Source organism: Panthera tigris, chromosome A1 (genome assembly GCF_018350195.1).
Source record: "Panthera tigris isolate Pti1 chromosome A1, P.tigris_Pti1_mat1.1, whole genome shotgun sequence".
In the NCBI taxonomy this organism is placed as follows: Eukaryota; Metazoa; Chordata; class Mammalia; order Carnivora; family Felidae; genus Panthera; species Panthera tigris.
Genome location: NC_056660.1, coordinates 130,998,532 through 131,022,409, shown reverse-complemented (window position 1 = coordinate 131,022,409; position 23,878 = coordinate 130,998,532). Strand labels below are relative to the sequence as shown.

General features: G+C 38.4%; 1 protein-coding gene across 3 annotated transcripts in view; it reads right to left on the bottom strand.

The window, feature by feature from the left end:
• Window positions 1-300: 300 nt before the first annotated feature.
• Window positions 301-23,878, bottom strand: part of RNF180 (ring finger protein 180) — a 209,177-nt gene continuing 185,599 nt past the window's right edge. For all 3 annotated transcript variants that reach the window (XM_042987623.1, XM_042987631.1, XM_042987629.1), the window contains exon 7: window positions 301-1,480. In XM_042987623.1, coding sequence (XP_042843557.1) covers window positions 1,281-1,480 — 200 coding nt within the window. In that variant the 3' untranslated portion in view covers window positions 301-1,280. The remainder of the gene's footprint in view (window positions 1,481-23,878) is intronic.

Below are 23,878 nucleotides of genomic sequence, written 5' to 3'. Positions count from 1 at the left end.
AGTCAGTATAATTAGGCCGAATTTGGACTTTCCCTAGACTGAACTCTGGAAGCCTTGTCAGCCACAGTTTGGATGGTTATATTATTTTTTAAGTGCCATGACAGGTTCACTTACCTTGTGTAAAATATGCGTATTGCATGATCAGAAATGTGATGACATAGTGTAGGAATGCTGGATGAGTGGTTCCTGTGTTCTCATAGGCTACACAAAGACCACGTGAGTGACTGAAATAAGGAAGCTTATTTCTTTGTGCTTTAGTTTTCTCATTTTTGAAACTGAGATGCTTGCCCTAATTGTTTCCTATACTGGGATAGTTCAGATTTCCTTTTTTTTTTTTTTTTTTTTAATTAAGGGAAAAACTAATTCCAAGGCTTATGGTAGAATACCGTAACAATAAAAAGAAATGCCAGGTTTTCTTCGTATATGTCATAAGCCTATTAACAGCAGTTCCTTATTCCAGATATTAAATCACCTTAAACAATGAAAAAAAATTTAAAAGCCACTTTTTATTGCACATTTACAGTATATTTGACAATCTCTGCGTTAAATTACTAAATTAGATACATTTTGGACATGCACTGCTCTTTTAGACTACTGAAAATTGGTAAATTTTTTATATCCTCAAATGAGTAATCCTGCAATTCGGAAAGTTAATATATTTCTCTTTCTATTGGTGGGGATCAGTCTCAGATTTTTTGCATTTACTATTCTGTTCTTATAATAATAAAACATGTTGTACTAATGCTAGCTATTATTAGGTCTATGTAAAAAAACAGCCAGCTTTCCTGATAACAGAACAGGAAATAAGCAGAGATAATTGGAAACCAAAACTGAGTATACCCTGCTAGATTAGTTCCCAGGAAATATAACTTATCTTTAATGCACATAATTTGCCTAAGTGGCGATTGGCTAAATATTTTGTCAATAAAGATACTATCTACCCAGATTATAATTTTGTTTTGTATTTTTACAAGGAGGGGAAACCTCAGTCTTTACAATTAAGCATAAAACTGGTATTGTAAAATTAGAGCCCATAAATCCTAAACCAAGAGGAACTAGGAAATCAACAGTGCATCACTGCTAAGTGCTAGACAGACTAGTTCCTGAATAAACCTTAGTTTGTTACATGAAAAACATTAATAAATAAGTCCATTGTTCTCAGACTTTCTATAAACACCAACAATTTATACAATGCAACATTATAAAATCTCATTTCAAAAATGTTTAATTGTTATCTACATCATTTGTGATTGTTCAACTGTAGTAAAGTATGAAAATTCCTAAAATGGAAAGAAAAAATAGCAAAGAAAGCAAAAAACAATGAATCCAATGACCCAGTTCACTGAATAAATATAGATGATCACCATATCCATGTCAAACCACCATCCGCGGCTGTCATCCTCAAAGTGCAGATAATCCATTCTATGTGCACCATGTGGGAACTGCCTCCTTGTAACTGGGGCTGCACGTCTGTGGAAACCTAGAAGATGTATGAACACATCTTAACGCTCACTGAATTCAGACACATGCTCAGAAAGGAAGCTACCATGAACAGAGGGTATCTTGATTCCAATGAGTGGTAGGTTGTATTCCTGACATTCCCGCCCCCCCTGCTGCCCGGCCCCCGCCAATGATAAGAACTATGAGAAGTCTCTTCTAGTTGAGGGTTTTTAGGGCAGGAACAGTAAAATTAGCAGAGTATGGGATTTGGAGTCAGGAGACAAGCCTTGTTTGGTCACTTTCTTGGGCAAGTTATTTGATCACTTCGGGTCTCCCAATGTCTCATCTACACCATCTAATAACTTGATTACCTTTGATCCTCACAGATTTTTAATTTTTTTTCACATGAGAGCATTTTCTAAGTTTAAACTTGTTCAGGTTTTATTTTCACAAGTGCTCTCTGTAACTTCTGGTCACTAACTTAACCTTTGATCTTTTACCGTAAGAAGTTCATTGTTATTTGAGCAAAATTCTATGAGAAAAATGTCTCATACATGGGACGTGAATGTGGAACGTCTGGGCTAAATCGAGATGCTACCAGGTACTTGTGCAGTGGACGTGATTCTATTCCCAGTCTGAGAGTGAGTGAGGCCTCCCTACTTTTCACTTATAGAAAATAGTTGGTTCTTTGTTAGATTCCATTACTTTGTGTATTGATTGGCTCTAGCTGGGTTTTCATGCTCTTGACTGCTCTTTGCAGGGTACGTCAAGAGAGACGTGAGCTCTAAAATGAAAGCACTGCTGAAGAACATGGGAGAAGGAAAAGACAATTCCGATAACATGGGAATGCATAAAGAAAATCATATAAATGAAAACAACGGAAACAGGAAGTACCATTTTACATCTCATTAAAAGGTATTTTAAAAATATAACCTCCTTATACGGTTAAAGTCACATCAGTGGTTGAAAGGAAGACTGGATGAAAAATGCAACCAGTTATTTTAGTCAACTCCAAGTGCTAGCAAATTATAAAACTAACCAACCATCAAACATACAAAAAAGTACAAACAGACCAAAAATCCCCTACTATATCCTTTTGCCTCCCAGGGCTCTGAAAGTGAACTATTTGCACTATAAGAAGACAACTGGATCTAAACAAAAGTGTTTGGTAAAGGGACTAATTATACCAGGAATTAAATACAGTCAATTAGCATTTAATAATGGTAGGTGTGAGCGTGTTTGTATGTGACTTTGTGTTTGTCAGTGCTTATGTGTTTCGGTTCCAGAAAAACCACTGGCTTTAGCTAAAGAAAACATCATCTGTATAAATAAAGGGACCATCTAATGGAAACACCATGGGATCTTTCCCAGGCAGTTGGTGGCTCTTCGATTTCAGTTTTCAGCTGGCATTGTTTGAGAGCTACCTTACAGCATAAGGAAACATGTGTGCAGGGGGACTTGACACAGAGTGCATTAGACCTTCTTTCGGGGGTGGGGTCCTAAATGCAGAGCATTTTGGGAAAGCATAAACCGCCCAAGATGGTCCAAATGCTGAGTCCCAATTTTAGCTGATCAGACCAAATGGTCATTTGCATTGTTATGTGTTTATTTTGTGGATTTTTTTTGGTCCCTCCATTGAAGGCAGTTGCCAGGCAGTGCCTGAGGTTGAACATCACTAAGACTGCAACACCCTACGAGCGCCAGGAGAATGTCTTGTAGACAGGTGGATCCTGGTTCCTAATTCTCAGGTCAAGGTGATGAGAGGGTGACAGGATCATTTTGTGGCAGCCTGGTGTTTGTACAGTTGGGTGAGGATATCCTTGTAGATCAAAGCCCCTGGGGCCTCAGCCTCAAATGCAACTACCAACAACCCACTATCCAGCAAAGTTCCACCAGGGAACCAAGCCAGGGACCCCGAAAGCTCACAGATATGTATGGCACAGGCCACCCATTCACAGTACAGGCTCCTGGACTGACTTGAGATTCCTCTGGGGTGGCTGGTGGTGGACTCCAGTGTGGCTGCAGCCCCATTTCTAGCTCTGTGTAATACACACAGAAGTGCCGTCCCCAAGGGTACAGAGACCTTCCAAACACTCTGACACAGCCTTCCTCCTACTTTATTAAGGGAGCCATTCTTCCACATGGCTCCCTAGACAAAGCTAAAGTCCCATTTGTTCTGAGGCCACCCTGGCCAGGCATGTTTCAGACATTATAGCCCACTATGTTCAGGCAGTGTAATAGACACTTGCACTCTGTCTACAGAAGCTTTGGGTAGATCTGTACCTATAGAGATCTGAAAGAAGGACAGGGTAGGGCAGGGGAGATGTGGAAGGATTTTAGGACTAGATCTATATCTACAGAGAGATACATGCAATAGACCTCAAGGGAGGGCCTCAAATAAGGAAATCCAAAACTTCTAATCTCCCAGGGTACAACATTAATATTTTGAGGCGGAATGAAAAACCAAGGAAATAAACTGCCAGTACCCACCTTAAAAAAGTGATAGTTCTTTTATGACTAAATGAAATATATATCTTAGAATTATTGTATCTCCTTGTGAAATGTTGTCCTTTTTCTTTTTAATATGTGCATGCTAATTATTTAGAGCTTGAGTATTTTGGTAGTTGCTAGTAACTCTGGTGATAAAAGTTTTCTTAGTCTCAAGCTTGAAGCAGATTGTGGTTCACCATTCTTAACAATGGAAGAAATGTTAAAAATTAGGCTCTAGATCAGGCTGCTTATTCTGATGGCAAGGTTACACTCACTTGGGTATTAGTACAGTTAAAGTCAAATTTCTTGGATGATGGACAATTCTAGATTACTGTTTATAGGTTTTATTTTACATTTTAAAATAAAAATTGTACATATTTAAGTTGTAAGACATATTCCATATAAAGGCACGTAAAAGCCTACTCTACTGGCGAATTTCCAGTGTCTCTTCTCAGATGTATGATCTGCAAATATTTTCTCCCAGTATAGTGGTTGCCTTTTCATTTTGTTGTTTCTTTTGCTATGGAAAAACTTTTTAGTTTGAGGTAGTCCCACTTGTTTTTCATTTTTTTCCCTGAGTTTTGTGGTTATAACCAAAAATCACTGCCACAGCTCATGTCAGGGAACTTAGCCTCAATGTTTTCTTGCAGACTTTTACGGTTCCAGATCTATTTAACTTTTTTGAGTAGATTTTTGTGTATGGTACAAGATAGGGGTCCAATTTCATTCTTTTGCATGTGGCAATCCAGTTTTCCCAGCAACATTTATTAAAGAGACTATTGTTTCCTCATTGTGTATCCCCGGCACCCTTACTGAAAGTTAGCTGGTGGTATATGTGTCTATTTTTATGCCAGTACCACACTGTTTTGATTACTATAGCTTTGCGATAAAATTTGAAATCAGGAATTTTCTTTCTCAAGACTGCTTTGACTATTTGGGATTCTTTAATGGTTCGATAAGAATTTTGGGATTGTTTTTTTCTATTTCTGTGAAAATGCCCTTGGTATTTTGATAGGGATTGTGTTGAATCTTTATATTGCTTTGAGTAGCATGGACTTCTTAATATTAAGTTTTCTAATCAATGAACATGGAATAGCCTTCTACTTAGTTGTGTCTTTTCCAGTCACTTTTAATATTTTCAGTGTTGATTTATAAATTATATTTACTTGTATTATGTGGATCACAAACATAAAATTTTAAAGGATGAGATAAAGGTGAAATGGTATTTTAGAATAAATTAGAGGGCCATAGTTCAAATATATTTTTAATAATTTATGTTTTTTGGCTAACTTCCTATAATATTTTATATTATAATTAATTTTTATAGCCGACAGAATGTTTACACTAGGATGATGTGTCATCCCCTCTACTTTTTTTGTTTGCCTTATTAGTATTATCTCTAATCTGATTTCTTAATAGAATTCTTTTTTTAATATTTATTTTTGAGAGAGAGAGAGAGAGAGAGAGAGAGAGCGAGCATATGAGCAGGGGAGGAGCAGAGAGAGAGAGACAGAATCCAAAGCAGGCTCCAGGCTCTAAGCGGTCAGCACAAAACTTGACACAGTGCTCGAACCCACGAACTGCGAGATCATGACCTGAGCCGAAGTTGGACATCCAATCAATTGAGCCACCTAGGTACCCCTTAATAGAATTCTTTTTAATTAAGGCTCTTGTCTACTTTGTGCTAGTAGTTTATCTGAAACTATATAATATACTGTAAATCCATTTAACTGGGCATATGCAATTTTCAACATATTGTAACACATAGAAAACAAACTAATGAAATCAATCTTTCTGTGTTACCAGACTTCCAGTTTTCCTCAGTTAACATTACATACCATCATAACATGTTGGTATAGGATAGAGGGGAAGTGGGAAGAGTTTTTCTCACATTCAAAAATCATCCTAACACATAACCCAAATATTCCTAAAGTAGTTTATACACGTTTTCAAAAACTTCTTCACAAATAGAGGCTGGAGAACAGGTAACATTGTTAATGGAAATTATTATTATATGTAAAAAATAAGTGATTTTTCTGACCTAAAGGATTATTTATAAACCTTAGATGTTTCAGATTCAAGTTTCACTTGTTTGGGTCAAAGGAATAATGGTATTAATGGAATAGCTACAGAAAAAAGTAGAGCTAAGAGTAGACATGGCACGAAAGATGAGTAGAGAGATCATCTATGCTATTCCCCAGGACAGTCTCTGTTTACCCTTGTTGTCAGGATATAACTACTAATAGTTCGCCTTTCATTCTTCAGGTAGCCTCATTTGTGCTAATTTCCAGCTTTGAATACCAGAAGGTGATGGTGACCCAAGATGGCTCAGGGTAGTAAGTTCTTTAGGTATGGTGGATAATGATCATTTCTTGTTTAATATTAATTTCTTAAACTTTTTTAAGTGGAGAGTTAGTGAGTAGGTCTTTAAAACAATTTTGGAATTTCCAAAGCTATAAATCAGATGAGATGATTGCAATTTTCTCAATCAAAATCTGACGAAAAGAAGATCACATTATAGATATCGTTACTTGGTAAGTATTAGGTACATTATGACATTAGAAAAATTGCCATTATACTAACCAGTGATTAATTACTGATTCACTGTAAAATGATCATAATGAGAGGACCTAATTCATTGGGCTATTTTGAGGATTAGGTGAATTAACATACATAAAGCACAGGCCTGGTCCACTATGAAGGCCTGGTTCAATGACTGTTAGATTTTTTTCTTCTTGTTAGGTTGTTAGTATTACTCTGGCTACTACTATTCTTAGGAGAAAGAAGCTACCTTTTGTTGCTCAAGCTTGTTCTTCATATTACATCTATCTTTTCTGAATCAATCACTGATGGTTCGAACAAAATGGTTTCTATTTCCTTCAAGTATGAGTTGATTTTCTTAAGGCAGTGGCTAACTTTAAATAGAATGTCAGAATATCAGATACTGAAACTCTGAGATGTAGTCAATATTTATAGAGTGTGTATTTACTACCTGTTAGTGGCTGAGGGTTTAAAGATATTTTAAGACATAATTCCTGTTTTAAAAAACAATGAGTCTTTTTAAAAATGTTTCTCAAGCTTCGTTTTTAAATTATCACCTCCATAAGGGGAAAAATAAGTTAAATTTAAGAATTCTAATCAATAAATTAAATTAACTTAAATCTGATTTCTCCCTAATGAGAGAAATTAAATAGGAATGAATACATTTTGTCAGGTGGAGTTGAGATTTTGAGGGCCACAAACTAATGTATTATCTAGGATTTTTTGGTGCCCCCCAAACCAATTTTTGCCCTCATTTAACATGCATAGCCTAGAAGACAGTACGCCTAAAACCATTTTGACAATATTCAATGTAAATGTTGTAATATAGACAACTACTTTATTCCAAGAAAGTTTGGATTGGAATTAATAGCCTGAGAGGCTTCTGCACCAGGAATTCACTTTTACATGAACTTAACCACAACCTACCACTGGTGATAAACCAATAATGATTAGTTTGGTATTAGACATGGTTTAAAGAGTATCTAATAATATTACTACCTTCTAACTATGCTATTTTAAAGTAAAAGAACACAATAAAGACATAAACTTCAACTCTTCCCCCCCCACCCCGATATTATAGTGGGGAAAAAAAAGCACAGTGCAGGGAAAGTCATTCTTATCAAGAAATCAGAAAATTTGGATTCTTGTGCCAATATTAAACATATTCGTTTAGTCAAGTCAAAATAGCTTTCCTGTATCTTTCAAGATATTCATATGGTTTTCTTCTTTAATCTGTTAATGTGATGAATTCACATAGATTTTTTTAAAATGTTGAATAATTTTTAAAAATCTACTAAAGTGATAAAGTGATAGATTTTCTAATGTTTCATCCTTCCTTTCATACCTAGGATAAATTCCTTATTTTCATGATATTTGTTTCTGTACACTGATGAATTCAGCTTTATGTATTTTATATAGAGTTTTCATGCTCATGTTTGTAAGAATGATTGGTGTATAATTTTATGTTTTATGTTATGTTTGCTGGTTTATCATGATTTTATTGGCTTCATAAAATGTGTTGGCAAATAGGTGACAATTTTACATGGGTCTCTGTGTATCTGCATATCTTGCAAACAGAAGTAATAACTGCCTTTGTTCTGTATCATTTTTTGAAAGATATTCCTATAGCAAACATTTTTGGCAGATAGGATGTCTCCCTCTGGGAAGGTGTGATTTGTAGCCTTAGAATATAGCATATTTAATGCTGTTATAAAAGAATTGAATTTTATAAGCTCGGAGCTCCATGTAACACACTCCACTTTGTGTGTAGTTATCGTCTGGGCCTACCTATATGCTCTATGAGAAAGAGGGCTCAGGTGCCCACCACAAATTCTGCCTTTTTGGCTACGTCTCTGAGTAATAGACCATCCTTTGTTTCTGACCCAGAAATCTTATGCTTTTTGCAGGCATCCATGAAACTGGCAGACTAACCTGTTAGCTTGCAAATAGGGTAAATCTTAGACCCTTAAGAGTTCTCAACATTGACAATTTTGTGCCCTTTTTACTATCTGAAACAATGTGCATAAAATTAAAATCTTGATGGTTTGGTAAATATAGCCTGTAAAATGATTTGGGTCCACTGTCTTTTTAGGTGTAGGGGTAAATTTTTAAATACCAATTCTTTATTAGTTGGATCAATTTATTAGTTGCTGGTCTGTTCATGTTTTCTAAGTTTTTCTTGAGTTGGTTTTGGAACTTTTATGTGACATTTTCCATTTTATCCCAGTTTTCGAATATTTTGGACTAAAATTTGCACAACTGTGGTGCATTTAGGGCTCTTCACAAATAATCTGGTCTCCTTCTGAGTATGTGGTTTATTGTGCACTTCCCTGCCCCTTAGAAGTTGGGCATGGCCATGAAACATTACCAATGAAAATGATTGCTCAAACAAAATACTGTGCATCACTTCGGGGTAAAGCATTTATCAGTTTGAGAGGCTGCATCAGTCTATTTTCCTCCTCCACAGCAGCCACCAGTATACCAGACAGAGGCTGCTCAGCTGTCCTAGGTCCTAAAGCTTAAGATTATGTCCAGCAGAGTACTCAAGGGGAAAATATTTCAACATCACTATGAATTCTAATTGAAAATCACAGAGTAACCCTTAAAGCTATCAAAAAGAGAAAAAGGGTAATAATCACAAGAGTTGAATCTGACTTCTTTTCTTTTTTTTTTCCTACACATGGAAAAGTCCCCTTGGAGAAATGTCAAACTGTTTAAAATAAAGAGTGAGAAAGGACTGTGAAGAAAATCTGCAAGTCACAATCAGGTTGAGCAAGTGTATAAAGAAGAACCAGGATTTCCGAATCTCAAACAGGTACTTGTGCCACTTTATAAATACTACTTTATAAAAACAGTTTTACCCCAGAAGGATTTCTTCCATGTCCTAGAAGATAAAGGCTATCACTTCCTGCCTCCCCCCAAATAAGGTTCAAATTTACATTCACCAAAGACCATAAAGTAGGTTCCATTATTTTGAAGACTCTTTCAGAGACATAAAGACTGTGAACAATTATCTCATACATCTTTTTCAATTTTCAGCAACTTTCACAGTGCTTATACTGGGCACTAAATATGTTTGTTGAATGGATGGTTGAGTGAGTGCCTGTATATAAGGAAACACATCAGAAAATAGAATGAATAATTAGCCTATTTTTTTGAGAATGGCTCAAATCAAGACTCCCAAATATATTTTTAGCAGGAATGGAGTATTATTAGGAATGTATTTGAGATACATTTTGTAGTTCTTAAGAAAAAATATTCTTTAGAGGTTACTTCAGAGAGCTTTGAAATTAGTATGTGTTCTGCACAGAAGTTGTTTGTGTGACTTGTCATGTATTTCTGCTCAGAGCTGCACATAGACAATCAGGGGGCACTTGGTTGGTTTGTACTCTGTATCTGGCCTCGGGATCAGAACTGGCCCTTCTGTTCCTGATATCAAGAGGGATTAACTTGTCATCACCTCCTTGAGCCAGACCAGGCTGGCCCCGTGGGATGCATCAGGGAGGGAAGAGAAATGTGCACATGCCCAGGCTCCTAAGACTGTGAGATACGTAAGAGAAACAGAGAGAAATTTAAAAAAAAATCCAGCTCCCTCAGGACTGCAGTTAGGCAAACTTAATGACTAATCACAAATCATACATAGGTAGTATATATATAATGCCCTGGAGGAATAGTTGGTTGGAAGTCTCACCTGAGGGGAGGCCAGTCTGCCAAGCACCCTCAGTGGGGACTTCAACCTGGCTGTTCACCATGGGGCTTCCGCAGCCAGAAGTTGGATGCTGTGAGTGCCTGATTTGATATATTAGACAAAGCCTTCTTTGTTCTTCTCTCCCTCTTAGGTTTACTATAATTGTTTAATTCCTTTTATTTCCTTTCCCTTGTAATTAATAAAGCTTTCCTCCATGAAACCAAAAGTGCGGCCATCGTGAATTACTATTACTCAGAGCAGTATTTAAAAAGGAAAAAAAATCATCTGTCATATGCCAAGCATTTATCAGATAAATCAGTAAGCAAGATGGACACACTGCATGCTCAGAGTTCAGTGTTCAGAGTTCATGCTGACTTATTGGTTCTTACTTCACTGCAGTAAGCACTGAATTCATCAACACTTTACAAATAAGGAAATTAAGGTTTATGGAGGTAAAGTAATTTATATTAAGATTTGAACCTAGTTCTTTCCCTCTCATTTGGGGACAGCTTGAGTCCCAGTTCTGCTAGTTAACAACTATGTAATCCTGAGCAAGTTACTTCACCTTTCTTACTGAGTTTCTGGAGTTGAAGAATGAGGACAATATGATAGCTTCCAGCTTCACCCATCTTACATCTTACCCATCCTACAGCTTACATGTAGTTAGATGCTTTAAAAAAAAAAGATATGTGTGCTATCCTTCATGTGTGATGGGACAGACAAAAGGTTGAAGCATGGTATTTTACTGCTCTGTATTTTCCTATTACATAAGACGTTTGTAATGTCAAGTTGATTGATATAAATAGGCCTTAGCAGAGGTGGAGTGATATTTTTATAGTCAAAGTAGGTATAGAGTTACTCTGTTAATATACTTGAAAAGCTAATACACAGTGGGTTTTAAATGTCATCTTTATCTCCTATATTTTTTTAGGATACCAGAGTCAAATGTATAAATCCTGTACAATCAATTATTTTCTATTGAATAAGTTAAAGTACACTGTGGATTACTTATAATTCTGTAACACTGGTTTGATTTTCAGTATACAGTTGATCCTGTATATAGTTGATCATATACATGGATGTGAGCTGTGTAGGGCCACTTCCAAGTGGATTTTTTTCCAATTTTTAAAATATTTTTTTAATTCTCAAGTTAGTTAACATACAGTGTTGTCTTGGCTTCTTGAGTAGAACCAGTGATTCATCTCTTACATATGACACGCAGTGCTCATCTGAAGAGTGCCCTCCTTAATGCCTGTCACCCATTTAACCCACCCCGCCACCCCGATCAACCCTCATTTTGTTCTCTGTATTTAAGAGCCACTTACGGTTTGCCTCCCTTTCTGTTTTTATCTTATTTTTCCTTCCCTTATGTTCATCTGTTAAGTTTCTCAAATTCCACATATGAGTGAAATCATATGATATCTTTCTCTGACAAACTTACTTTGTGTAGCATAATGTAAATGTATTTTCTTTTCCTTATGATTTTCTCTTGCTTACTTTACAGTATGAATACAAGATAGAATACATATACAAAATATGTGTTAATAGATTGTTCATGTCATCATCAAGGCTTCTAGTCAACAGGTTATTAGTAGTCTGGAGGAGTCAAAAGTAAACACAGATTTTCAACTGCATTTTCAAATGTTCAAGGGTCAACTACAGTTTATAACATTATCAAACCAAATCATAAAAATATTTAAGTTTTTGTTTCTGTTAACCAGGTAAAAATGAATACCATGATTCCTTTTTAAAAATATTTTTTATTGTGGTAAAAAATATATAGAACATAAAATTTTCCATTTTAACCATCTTTTACTATACAACTCAATAGCATTAATTACATTCACAAAATTGTTCAACCATTATCACAAAGGGAAACTTTGTAGTCACTGAGGAATAATCTCCCACTTTCCTATTCTTCTCAGTCCCTACTGACCTCTATTCTGCTTTTTGTCTCTATGAATTTGCCAACTCTAAATATCTCATATGAATCAGATCATAGAATATTCATGTTCTGTATCTGGTTCTTTCATCCAGCATGTTTTCAAGGTTCACTGATATTGTAGCATGTATCATAACTTCATTTCTTTTCATGGCTAAATAATATTCCCTTTTATGTATATACCACATTTTGTTTATCCATTAATTTGTTTATAGATACTGGGTTACTTCCATGTTTTGGCTATCATAAATAGTAAGCACTGAGATACAAATATCTGTTCAAATCCCTTCTTTCATTTCTTTTGGGTATATATCCAGGAACTGAAGTCATGGTAATTCTGTATTTAGCTTTTTGAGGAAACTCCAAAGTGTTTTCACAGTGGGATGCTTCATTTTACATCCCTACTCGCAATCTATGAGGATTCTTATCTCTCTATATCCTTCTCAACACTTATAATTTTGTGTTAAAAATTTATTATAGCTAGTCTAGTATGTGTGATCTCATTGTGGTTTTCATTTGCATTCATTCTCTTAGTGACTAATGATGTTGAGCATCTTTTAATGTAGTTACAGATTATTTGTACATCTTTGGACAAATGTCCATTCAAGTCTGCTGCCCTTTTTAAAACTCGGTTGTCTTCTTGAGTTCTATATATATTCTGGGTATTAAGACCTTATGAGGTAAAAGATGTGCAAATATTTTCTATTTAGGCTGCCTGTGTACCTTCTTGATAATCCTTTGATGCACAATATTTTTAATTTTAATGAAGTTCAATTAATTTTATTACAGTGTTCATGCTTTTGGTATCATATGTAAGAATGCAATAGTCATGAAGATTTACCCCTATATTTAAGAGCTCTAAGGTTTTAGCTCTTATATTTAGGCTCTTGATCCCTTTTGAGTTATTTTTTTGTATATTATATGAGGCAGAGGTCCAGTTTTATTCTTTTGCATAGGGAAATCTAGTTGTCTTAGCACTATTCACTGCAGAAGCTACTCTTTCCCCATTTAATGGACTTAGTTAAGCACCCTTGTCAAGAGTCAACTGGTCATAGACAAAAGGGTTTATTTCTAGATTTTATGTTCCATTGATCTCTATGTCCTTATGTCAGTATCACAGTGTGTTGATTACTCTAACCTTGCAATAAGTTTTGGAATTGGGAAGTGAGAATCCTACCAAATTGTACTTGTCTTTTAGGATTTTATTTTTTGTTTTTGTTATTGAGGCCCCCTTGAATGCAAATGAAAACCACACTAGGATCACACCTACTACAATAGCTCTAAAAAGGGCTATTATCAAGGAGGAGAGGGAAGATGGCGGCGTAGGAGGACGCTGGGCTCACCGCGCGTCCTGCTGATCACTTAGATTCCACCTACACCTGCCTAAATAACCCAGAAAACCGCCAGAGGATTAGCAGAACGGAGTCTCCGGAGCCAAGCGCAGACAAGAGGCCCACGGAAGAGGGTAGGAAGGGCTGCGAGGCGGTGCGCGCTCCACGGAGTGGCGGGAGGGAGCCAGGGCGGAGGGGCGGCTCGCCGGCCAAGCAGAGCCCCCGAGTCGGGCTGGCAAAAGCGGAGGGGCCGGACAGACTGTGTTCCGACAGCAAGCGCGACTTAGCGTCTGGGAGGTCGTAAGTTAACAGCTCTGCTCAGAAAGCAGGAAGGCTAGGGGACAAAGGGAGGGAGAGCTGCTGAGCCCCCTGACGACAGAGCTCAGCTTGGCGGGGAACAAAGGCGCTCGCCAGCGCCATCTCCCCCGCCCATCCCCCAGCCAGAATCCCAAAGGGAACCAGTTCCTGCCAGGGAACTTGCTCGCTTCGCGTAAACACCCAACTCTGTGCTTCGGCGGAGCCAAACCTCCAGCAGCGGATCTGACTCCCTCCCGCTGCCACAGGGCCCCTCCTGAAGTGGATCACCTAAGGAGAAGCGAGCTAAGCCTGCCCCTCCTGCCCCCGTGCACCTTGCCTACCCACCCCAGCTACCCACAGTCAATCTAGATACAGAACTAGATCCCCAGCACCACAAGCCTGGCAGTGTGCAAGTAGCCCAGACGGGCCACGCCACCCCACAGTGAATCCCGCCCCTAGGAGAGGGGAAGAGAAGGCACACACCAGTCTGACTGTGGCCCCAGCGGTGGGCTGGGGGCAGACATCAGGTCGGACTGCGGCCCCGCCCACCAACTCCAGTTATACACCACAGCACAGGGGAAGTGCCCTGTGGGTCCTCACCACTCCAGGGACTATCCAAAATGACCAAACGGAAGAATTCCCCTCAGAAGAATCTCTAGGAAATAACAACAGCTAATGAACTGATCAAAAAGGATTTAAATAATATAACAGAAAGTGAATTTAGAATAATAGTAATAAAATTAATCGCTGGGCTTGAAAACAGTATAGAGGACAGCAGAGAATCTCTTGCCACAGAGATCAAGGGACTAAGGAACAGTCACGAGGAGCTGAAAAGTGCTTTAAACAAAATGGAAACGACAATGGCTAGGATTGAAGAGGCAGAGGAGAGAATAGGTGAACTAGAAGATAAAGTTATGGAAAAAGAGCAAGCTGAGAGAAAGAGAGATAAAAAAAATCCAGGAGTATGAGGGAAAAATTAGAGAACTAAGTGATACACTAAAAAGAAATAATATACGCATAATTGGTATCCCAGAGGAGGAAGAGAGAGGGAAAGGTGCTGAAGGGGTACTTGAAGAAATTATAGCTGAGAACTTCCCTGAACTGGGGAAGGAAAAAGGCATTGAAATCCAAGAGGCACAGAGAACTCCCTTCAGACGTAACTTGAATCGATCTTCTGCACGACATATCATAGTGAAACTGGCAAAATACAAGGATAAAGAGAAAATTCTGAAAGCAGCAAGGGATAAACGTGCCCTCACATATAAAGGGAGACCCATAAGACTCGTGACTGATCTCTCTTTTGAAACTTGGCAGGCCAGAAAGGATTGGCACGATATCTTCAGTGTGCTAAACAGAAAAAATATGCAGCCGAGAATCCTTTATCCAGCAAGTCTGTCATTTAGAATAGAAGGAGAGATAAAGGTCTTCCCAAACAAACAAAAACTGAAGGAATTTGTCACCACTAAACCAGCCCTACAAGAGATCCTAAGAGGGACCCTGTGAGACAAAGTACCAGAGACATCACTACAAGCATAAAACATACAGACATCACAATGACTCTAAACCCGTATCTTTCTATAATAACACTGAATGTAAATGGATTAAATGCGCCAACCAAAAGACATAGGGTATCAGAATGGATAAAAAAACAAGACCCATCTATTTGCTGTCTACAAGAGACTCATTTTAGATCTGAGGACACCTTTAGATTGAGAGCGAGGGGATGGAGAACTATTTATCATGCTACTGGAAACCAAAAGTAAGCTGGAGTAGCCATACTTATATCAGACAAACTAGACTTTAAATTAAAGGCTGTAACAAGAGATGAAGAAGGGCATTATATAATAATTACAGGGTCTATCCATCAGGAAGAGCTAACAATTATAAATGTCTATGCGCCGAATACCGGAGCCCCCAGATATATAAAACAATTACTCATAAACATAAGCAACCTTATTGATAAGAATGTGGTCATTGCAGGGGACTTTAACACCCCACTTACAGAAATGGATAGATCATCTAGACACACAGTCAATAAAGAAACAAGGGCCCTGAATGATACATTGGATCAGATGGACTTGACAGATATATTTAGAACTCTGCATCCCAAAGCAACAGAATATACTTTCTTCTCGAGTGCACATGGAACATTCTCCAAGATAGATCATATACTGGGTCACAAAACAGCCCTTCATAAGTTTACAAGAAGTGAAATTATACCATGCATACTTTCAGACCACAATGCTATGAAGCTTGAAATCAACCACAGGAAAAAGTCTGGAAAACCTCCAAAAGCATGGAGGTTAAAGAACACCCTACTAACGAATGAGTGGGTCAACCAGGCAATTAGAGAAGAAATTAAAAAATATATGGAAACAAACGAAAATGAAAATACAACAATCCAAACGCTTTGGGACGCAGCGAAGGCAGTCCTGAGAGGAAAATACATTGCAATCCAGGCCTATCTCAAGAAACAAGAAAAATCCCAAATACAAAATCTAACAGCACACCTAAAGGAAATAGAAGCAGAACAGCAAAGGCAGCCTAAACCCAGCAGAAGAAGAGAAATAATAAAGATCAGAGCAGAAATAAACAATATAGAATCTAAAAAAACTGTAGAGCAGATCAACGAAACCAAGAGTTGGTTTTTTGAAAAAATAAACAAAATTGACAAACCTCTAGCCAGGCTTCTCAAAAAGAAAAGGGAGATGACCCAAATAGATAAAATCATGAATGAAAATGGAATTATTACAACCAATCCCTCAGAGATACAAACACTTATCAGGGAATACTATGAAAAATTATATGCCAACAAATCGGACAACCTGGAAGAAATGGACAAATTCCTAAACACCCACACTCTTCCAAAACTCAATCAGGAGGAAATAGAAAGCTTGAACAGACCCATAACCAGCAAAGAAATTGAATTGGTTATCAAAAATCTCCCAACAAATAAGAGTCCAGGACGAGATGGCTTCCCAGGGGAGTTCTACCAGACGTTTAAAGCAGAGATAATACCTATCCTTCTCAAGCTATTCCAAGAAATAGAAAGGGAAGGAAAACTTCCAGACTCATTCTATGAAGCCAGTATTACTTTGATTCCTAAACCAGACAGAGACCCAGTAAAAAAAGAGAACTACAGGCCAATATCCCTGATGAATATGGATGCAAAAATTCTTAATAAGATACTAGCAAATCGAATTCAACGGCATATAAAAAGAATTATTCACCATGATCAAGTGGGATTCATTCCTGGGATGCAGGGCTGGTTCAACATTCGCAAATCGATCAACGTGATACATCACATTAACAAAAAAAAAAGAGAAGAACCATATGATCCTGTCAATCGATGCAGAAAAGGCCTTTGACAAAATTCAGCACCCTTTCTTAATAAAAACCCTTGAGAAAGTCGGGATAGAAGGAACATACTTAAAGATCATAAAAGCCATTTATGAAAAGCCCACAGCTAACATCATCCTCAACGGGGAAAAACTGAGAGCTTTTTCCCTGAGATCAGGAACACGACAGGGATGCCCACTCTCACCGCTGTTGTTTAACATAGTGCTGGAAGTCCTAGCATCAGCAATCAGACAACAAAAGGAAATCAAAGGCATCCAAATTGGCAAAGATGAAGTCAAGCTTTCGCTTTTTGCAGATGACATGATATTATACATGGAAAATCCATAGACTCCACCAAAAGTCTGCTAGAACTGATACATGAATTCAGCAAAGTTGCAGGATACAAAATCAATGTACAGAAATCAGTTGCATTCTTATACACTAACAATGAAGCAACAGAAAGACAAAAGAAACTGATCCCATTCACAATTGCACCAAGAAGCATAAAATACCTAGGAATAAATCTAACCAAAGATGTAAAAGATCTGTATGCTGAAAACTATAGAAAGCTTATGCAGGTAATTGAAGAAGATATAAAGAAATGGAAAGACATTCCCTGCTCATGGATTGGAAGAATAAATATTGTCATAATGTCAATACTACCCAAAGCTATCTATACATTCAATGCAATCCCAATCAAAATTGCACCAGCATTCTTCTTGAAACTAGAACAAGCAATCCTAAAATTCATATGGAACCACAAAAGGCCCCGAATAGCCAAAGTAATTTTGAAGAAGAAGACCAAAGCAGGAGGCATCACAATCCCAGACTTTAGCCTCTACTACAAAGCTGTCATCATCAAGACAGCATGGTATTGGCATAACAACAGACACATAGACCAATGGAATAGAATAGAAACCCCAGAACTAGACCCACAGACGTATGGCCAACTCATCTTTGACAAACCAGGAAAGAACATCCAATGGAAAAAAGACAGTCTCTTTAACAAATGGTGCTGGGAGAACTGGACAGCAACATGCAGAAGGTTGAAACTAGACCACTTTCTCACACCATTCACAAAAATAAACTCAAAATGGATAAAGGACCTGAATGTGAGACAGGAAACCATCAAAACCTTAGAGGAGAAAGCAGGAAAAGACCTCTCTGACCTCAGCCGTAGCAATCTCTTACTCGGCACATCCCCAAAGGCAAGGGAATTAAAAGCAAAAGTGAATTACTGGGACCTTATGAAGATAAAAAGCTTCTGCACAGCAAAGGAAACAACCAACAAAACTAAAAGGCAACCAACGGAATGGGAAAAGATATTTGCAAATGACATATTGGACAAATGGCTAGTATCCAAAATCTATAAAGAGCTCACCAAACTCCACACCCGAAAAACAAATAACCCAGTGAAGAAATGGGCAGAAAACATGAATAGACACTTCTCTAAAGAAGACATCCGGATGGCCAACAGGCACATGAAAAGATGTTCAACGTCGCTCCTTATCAGGGAAATACAAATCAAAACCACACTCAGGTATCACCTCACGCCAGTCAGAGTGGCCAAAATGAACAAATCAGGAGACTATAGATGCTGGAGAGGATGTGGAGAAACGGGAACCCTCTTGCACTGTTGGTGGGAATGCAAACTGGTGCAGCCGCTCTGGAAAGCAGTGTGGAGGTTCCTCAGAAAATTAAAAATAGACCTACCCTATGACCCAGCAATAGCACTGCTAGGAATTTATCCAAGGGATACAGGAGTACTGATGCATAGGGGCACTTGTACCGCAATGTTTATAGCAGCACTCTCAACAATAGCCAAATTATGGAAAGAGCCTAAATGTCCATCAACTGATGAATGGATAAAGAAATTGTGGTTTATATACACAATGGAATACTACGTGGCAATGAGAAAAAATGAAATATGGCCTTTTGTAGCAACGTGGACGGAACTGGAGAGTGTGATGCTAAGTGAAATAAGCCATACAGAGAAAGACAGATACCATATGGTTTCACTCTTATGTGGATCCTGAGAAACCTAACAGAAACCCATGGGAGAGGGGAAGGAAAAAAAAAAAAAAAAAAAAAAAAAAAAAGAGGTTAGAGTGGGAGAGAGCCAAAGCATAAGAGACTGTTAAAAACTGAGAACAAACTGAGAATTGATGGGGGGTGGGAGGGAGGGTAGGGTGGGTGATGGGTATTGAGGAGGGCACCTTTTGGGATGAGCACTGGGTGTTGTATGGAAACCAATTTGACAGTAAATTTCATATATTAAAAAAATAAACATTAAAAAAATAAATAAAACGGAAACCACCAAAAAAAAAAAAAAGGGCTATTATAATCTTGGTAGGGATTGCACTGAATCAATAGATAGCTGTGGGTAGTAGTGATATCTTAATATTAAGTTCTCTAATCCATGAGCATGAGATAACTTTCCATCTATTTATGCCATTTTTTTTAATTTCACTAGTGTTTTGTAGTTTTTAGTGTACACATTTTCACAGCTTTGGTTAAAATTTTACATATTTAGTCTTAAAAGGATGCTTACAATAGTGTGAAATTACTTTCTTAATATCCTTTCAGATTGTTCACTGTTGATGAACACAACTGATATTTGTGTGTTGATCTTGTAACTTGCAATTTTGCTGAATTTTTTATTAGCTCTAGTAACTTTCTTTTAGATTCTTTGGGATTTTCTATCTATAGGATTATTTCATTGCTGAGTAGATATAAATATAATTTGTCCTCTCCAATTTGGAAGTCATTTATTTCTTTTTCTTACCTAATTGCTCTGGCTAGAATTTCTAGCACAATATTGAATAGCAGTGAAAGCGGGCATCCTTGTCTTGTTCTTGATCTTAGTGAGAAGGCTTTCAGTCTTTTGCCTTCAGTTTGATGTTAGTTATGAGTATTTCATGTATGCCCTTTGTTATGTTTAGAAAGTTACCTTCTATTCCTAGTTTTCTGAGTTCCTTTAAAAAAAAGATGTTTGAGGAGGAGGAGTTCATTAACATGGCAGAGAAGCAGGGGGCCCCTGGGCTTTTCTAGTTCCTCAAACACAGCTGTATGGAGGTAAGATCACTTGGAAGATCCAGGAGATTGATCTGTGGACTGGGAGAAGGAGCGCCATGGTTGGAGGGAGAGAACATGGAAGGTGCAAGGTGCATGGAAGTGAACTGGGGGAGAGAAAATCAGCAGTGCTGTGGAGGGGAGGGAACACTTTCACGCAGAGACAAAAGGGAGAGAAGGGGAGACAGGCTGCAAGAGTGCAGCATTGGGTTTGCACAAGTGGAAAACCTCTCTGGGTCATGGACTGGGGAGCAAGGAGTACTGAGTGTTGCAGGGGTTTTTGCAACCAGCATTTGGAGCTCAAACTCTGATGTTTTGGAAGTATGTGACTTTGACTTTCTCTGGAGTGGAGCTGTGGCATGTGCTCCTGGGGAGGAGGGACTGGCGGCCCTGGATTGCATTGGCGGGGTGTAGAGATCTCCGGGGTGCACTTGGAGAGAACACTCCCCTTCTTGGAGTACTTTTGTAAGAGGGTCTATTTCCTCCCCAAGGACAAAAGACCCTGTAGACGCCAGCAAAAAGCCTTTCATCAGCAGAGGATAGGCACACACAGAGGAAATATAAACTTTGCAGCTTTTAGTGCTGCTACCCCATAGACCATGCACACTGTGCAGGTGTGGGACTGTTGCTCAGGGACATAGGACTTCAGACACAGTGTGAAAAGGCTCTGCGTCAGAGAAGGGGGTGCATCCTTTAAGACTTCAAGTTTTGAAACCCAGCTGCATGCCACAGAAAGTACGCAGACTTGTGGCACAGGGTGAGCTGCCTGCCCTTGTTAGTCTGTGAGGGCTGCCGAACAGCAGGGCAGGGTGAGGTCTAGGAATGGGAGATTGCGGTGGTGCTATTTCCTCCCAACACCAACATGGGGGGACTTCAGAGAGCAATGCAGAAGCCCGACTCGCTTACACCAAACCCTCCCCGCCCTCCCCATGCCTGGCAACTGCTTATTTACTGGGGCAAGGCTGACTCTGAGCCAACACAGCAGGCCTCTCTTCTAGAAGACCAGCACAGCCAGAACCCTGCACGCACCAAGTATACTGAGAATCAAGTGCTTCAAAACGACACCTGCATTTCTGGTGGAAATAGGACTGGGTTGACTTTTTTTTCTTTTTTAGTCTGAAATCAGGTTCATAGTTGGTTGTCTTTCTCATTTCCTTTTCTCTTTTTGGAGGGGATCAGTCTTCTTTATTCTGTTTCTTTGGAATTAGCCTTCAAGTTTTTTGATTCTCTGTTTTTTGTTACCATTCCTTTTCTCTTTTTTTGGGATCAGAGTTTTTCCCCTTTTCCAGGCTTAACAAACAAATCAAAGCACACCTAGTAAAACATCTGAACACTCCCCATTGCAAACAAGGAAGAACTCTGCAGAGGATAGACCAGTGGGAAAGAGCAGCCAAAATACAATAAAAGAGTGCACACAGCATACACCAGAAACACTTCCTGAAGTGCCGGACCCTGGACAGTTTGTGACTCCTTTTTAATACAGCATTCCTCTCAGGTACAGGAAACACAGCAAGCTTTTAAAGCACACAAAAGACAGAAACACAGCCCAAATGACAAGATAGAGGAAATCTCCCCAAAAGAAAGGTCAAGAAGAAATCAGAGCCAGGGACTTGCTCAAAATAGATGTAAGTAATATATCTGAACAAGAATTTAGAGTAACAGTCATAAGACTACTAGCTGGGCTTGAAAAAAGCATAGAAGACACCAGAGAAAGCCTTGCTATAGAGATTAAAGACCTGGAAACTAGTCAGGCTGGATTAAAAAATGCTGTAACTGAGATGCAAAACCGACTAGATACAGTCACAATGAGGATTGGAGAGGAGAGAAGAGGTGATACAGAAGATAAAATTATAGAAAATAATAAAGTTGAAAAGAAGAGGGAAAGGAAACTATTAGATCATGAGGGGAGACTTAGAGAATTTAGTGATTCCATAAAATGAGACAATATCCATATCCGAGAAGTCCCAAAAGAAGAGCGGGGGAAAAAGAGGCAGAAGGTTTATTTGAGCAGATTATAGCTGAGAACTTCCCTAATCTGGGGAAAGAAACAGACATCCAAATCCACGAAGCACAGAGAAATCCCATAAAAATCAACAAAAACAGGTCAACACCCTGACATATCATAGTAAAACTTTCAAAATACAAAGATAGAGGATTCTGAAAGCAGCCAGGGACAAAAAAAATTCTTAACCTAGGGGTAGACACACATAAGGTTAGTAGCAGACCTGTCCACTGAAACTTGGCAGGCCAGAAGGGAGTGGCAGGAAATATTCAAGGTGCTGAATGGGAAAAAATATGCAGCCAAGAATTCTTTACCCATCAAGGCTGTCATTCAGAATAGAAGGCAAGATAGTGTTGCCCAGACAAACAAAAACTAAAGGAATTCGTGACCACTAAACTAGCCCTGCAAGAATTTTTTTTTAAGTTTTTTACTTCGGAGAGAGAGTATGTGAGTGACGGAGAGGCAGAGAGAGAGGAGACAGAATCCCAAGGAGGCTCCACACTGTCAGCGCAGAGTCTGACGCAGAGGTTGAACCCATGAACTCTGAGATCGTGACCTGAGCCAAAATCACGAGTCGGATGTTTGACTGAGCCACCCAGGAGCCCCAGCCCTGAAAGAAATTTTAAGGGGGACAGTTTGAGCAGTGAAATAAAATGTCCAAAGCAACAAAGACTACAAAGGACCAGAGACGTTCACCAGCAAGACCAACTCTACAGGTAACACAATGGCACTAAATTCTTATCTTCAATAATCGCTCTGAATGTAAATGGACTAAATGCTCCTATCAAAAGACAGAGGGCATCAGAATGGATAAAAAAAATAAGATCCATCTATATGCTGCCTATAAGAGACTCATTTTAGACCTAAAGACACTTGTAGATTGAAAGTTAGGAGATGGTGAACCATCTATCATGCTAATGGATGTCAAAAGAAAGCCAGAGTAGCCATGCTTATATCAGACAAACCAGATTTTAAAACAAAGCCTGTAACAAGAGATGATGAAGGGCATTATATCATAATCAAGGGGTATATCCATCAATAAGATCTAACAATTGTAAATATTTATGCCCCCGACTTGGAGATTATGACATGAGATACCACTTTATACCTGTCAGAATGGCTAAAATTAACTCAGGAGACAACAGATGTTGGCAAGGATATGGAGAAAGGGGAGCCCTTTTGCACTGTTGGTGGGAATGCAAGCTGGTGAAGCCACTATGGAAAACAGATGGTGGTTCGTCAAAAAATTAAAAATAGAACTACTCTACAACCCAGCAGCTGTACTACTAGGTATTTATCTGAAGGATTCAAAATGCTGATTTGAAGGGGAAAATACACTCCACTGTTTATAGCAGCGCTATCAAGAATAGCCAAATTATGCAAAGAGCCCAAATGTCCATCCACTGATGAATGGATAAAGATGATGTGGTATATATGTATATAGTATACACACATATACATATACACAGGTACACACATGTAAATATATGTGTACACATATATATGTGTACACATGTTTATATATATACATGTATACACACAATGGAATATTACTTGGCAATCAAAAAGAATGAAATCTTGCCATTTGCAACAATGTGGATGGAAGGAGAGTGATTATGCTAAGTGAAGTAAGCCAGAGAAAGAAAAATACCATACGATTTCACTCATATGTGGAATTTAAGAAACAAAACAGATGAACATACGAGAAGGGAAGGAAAAATAAGATAAAAACAGAG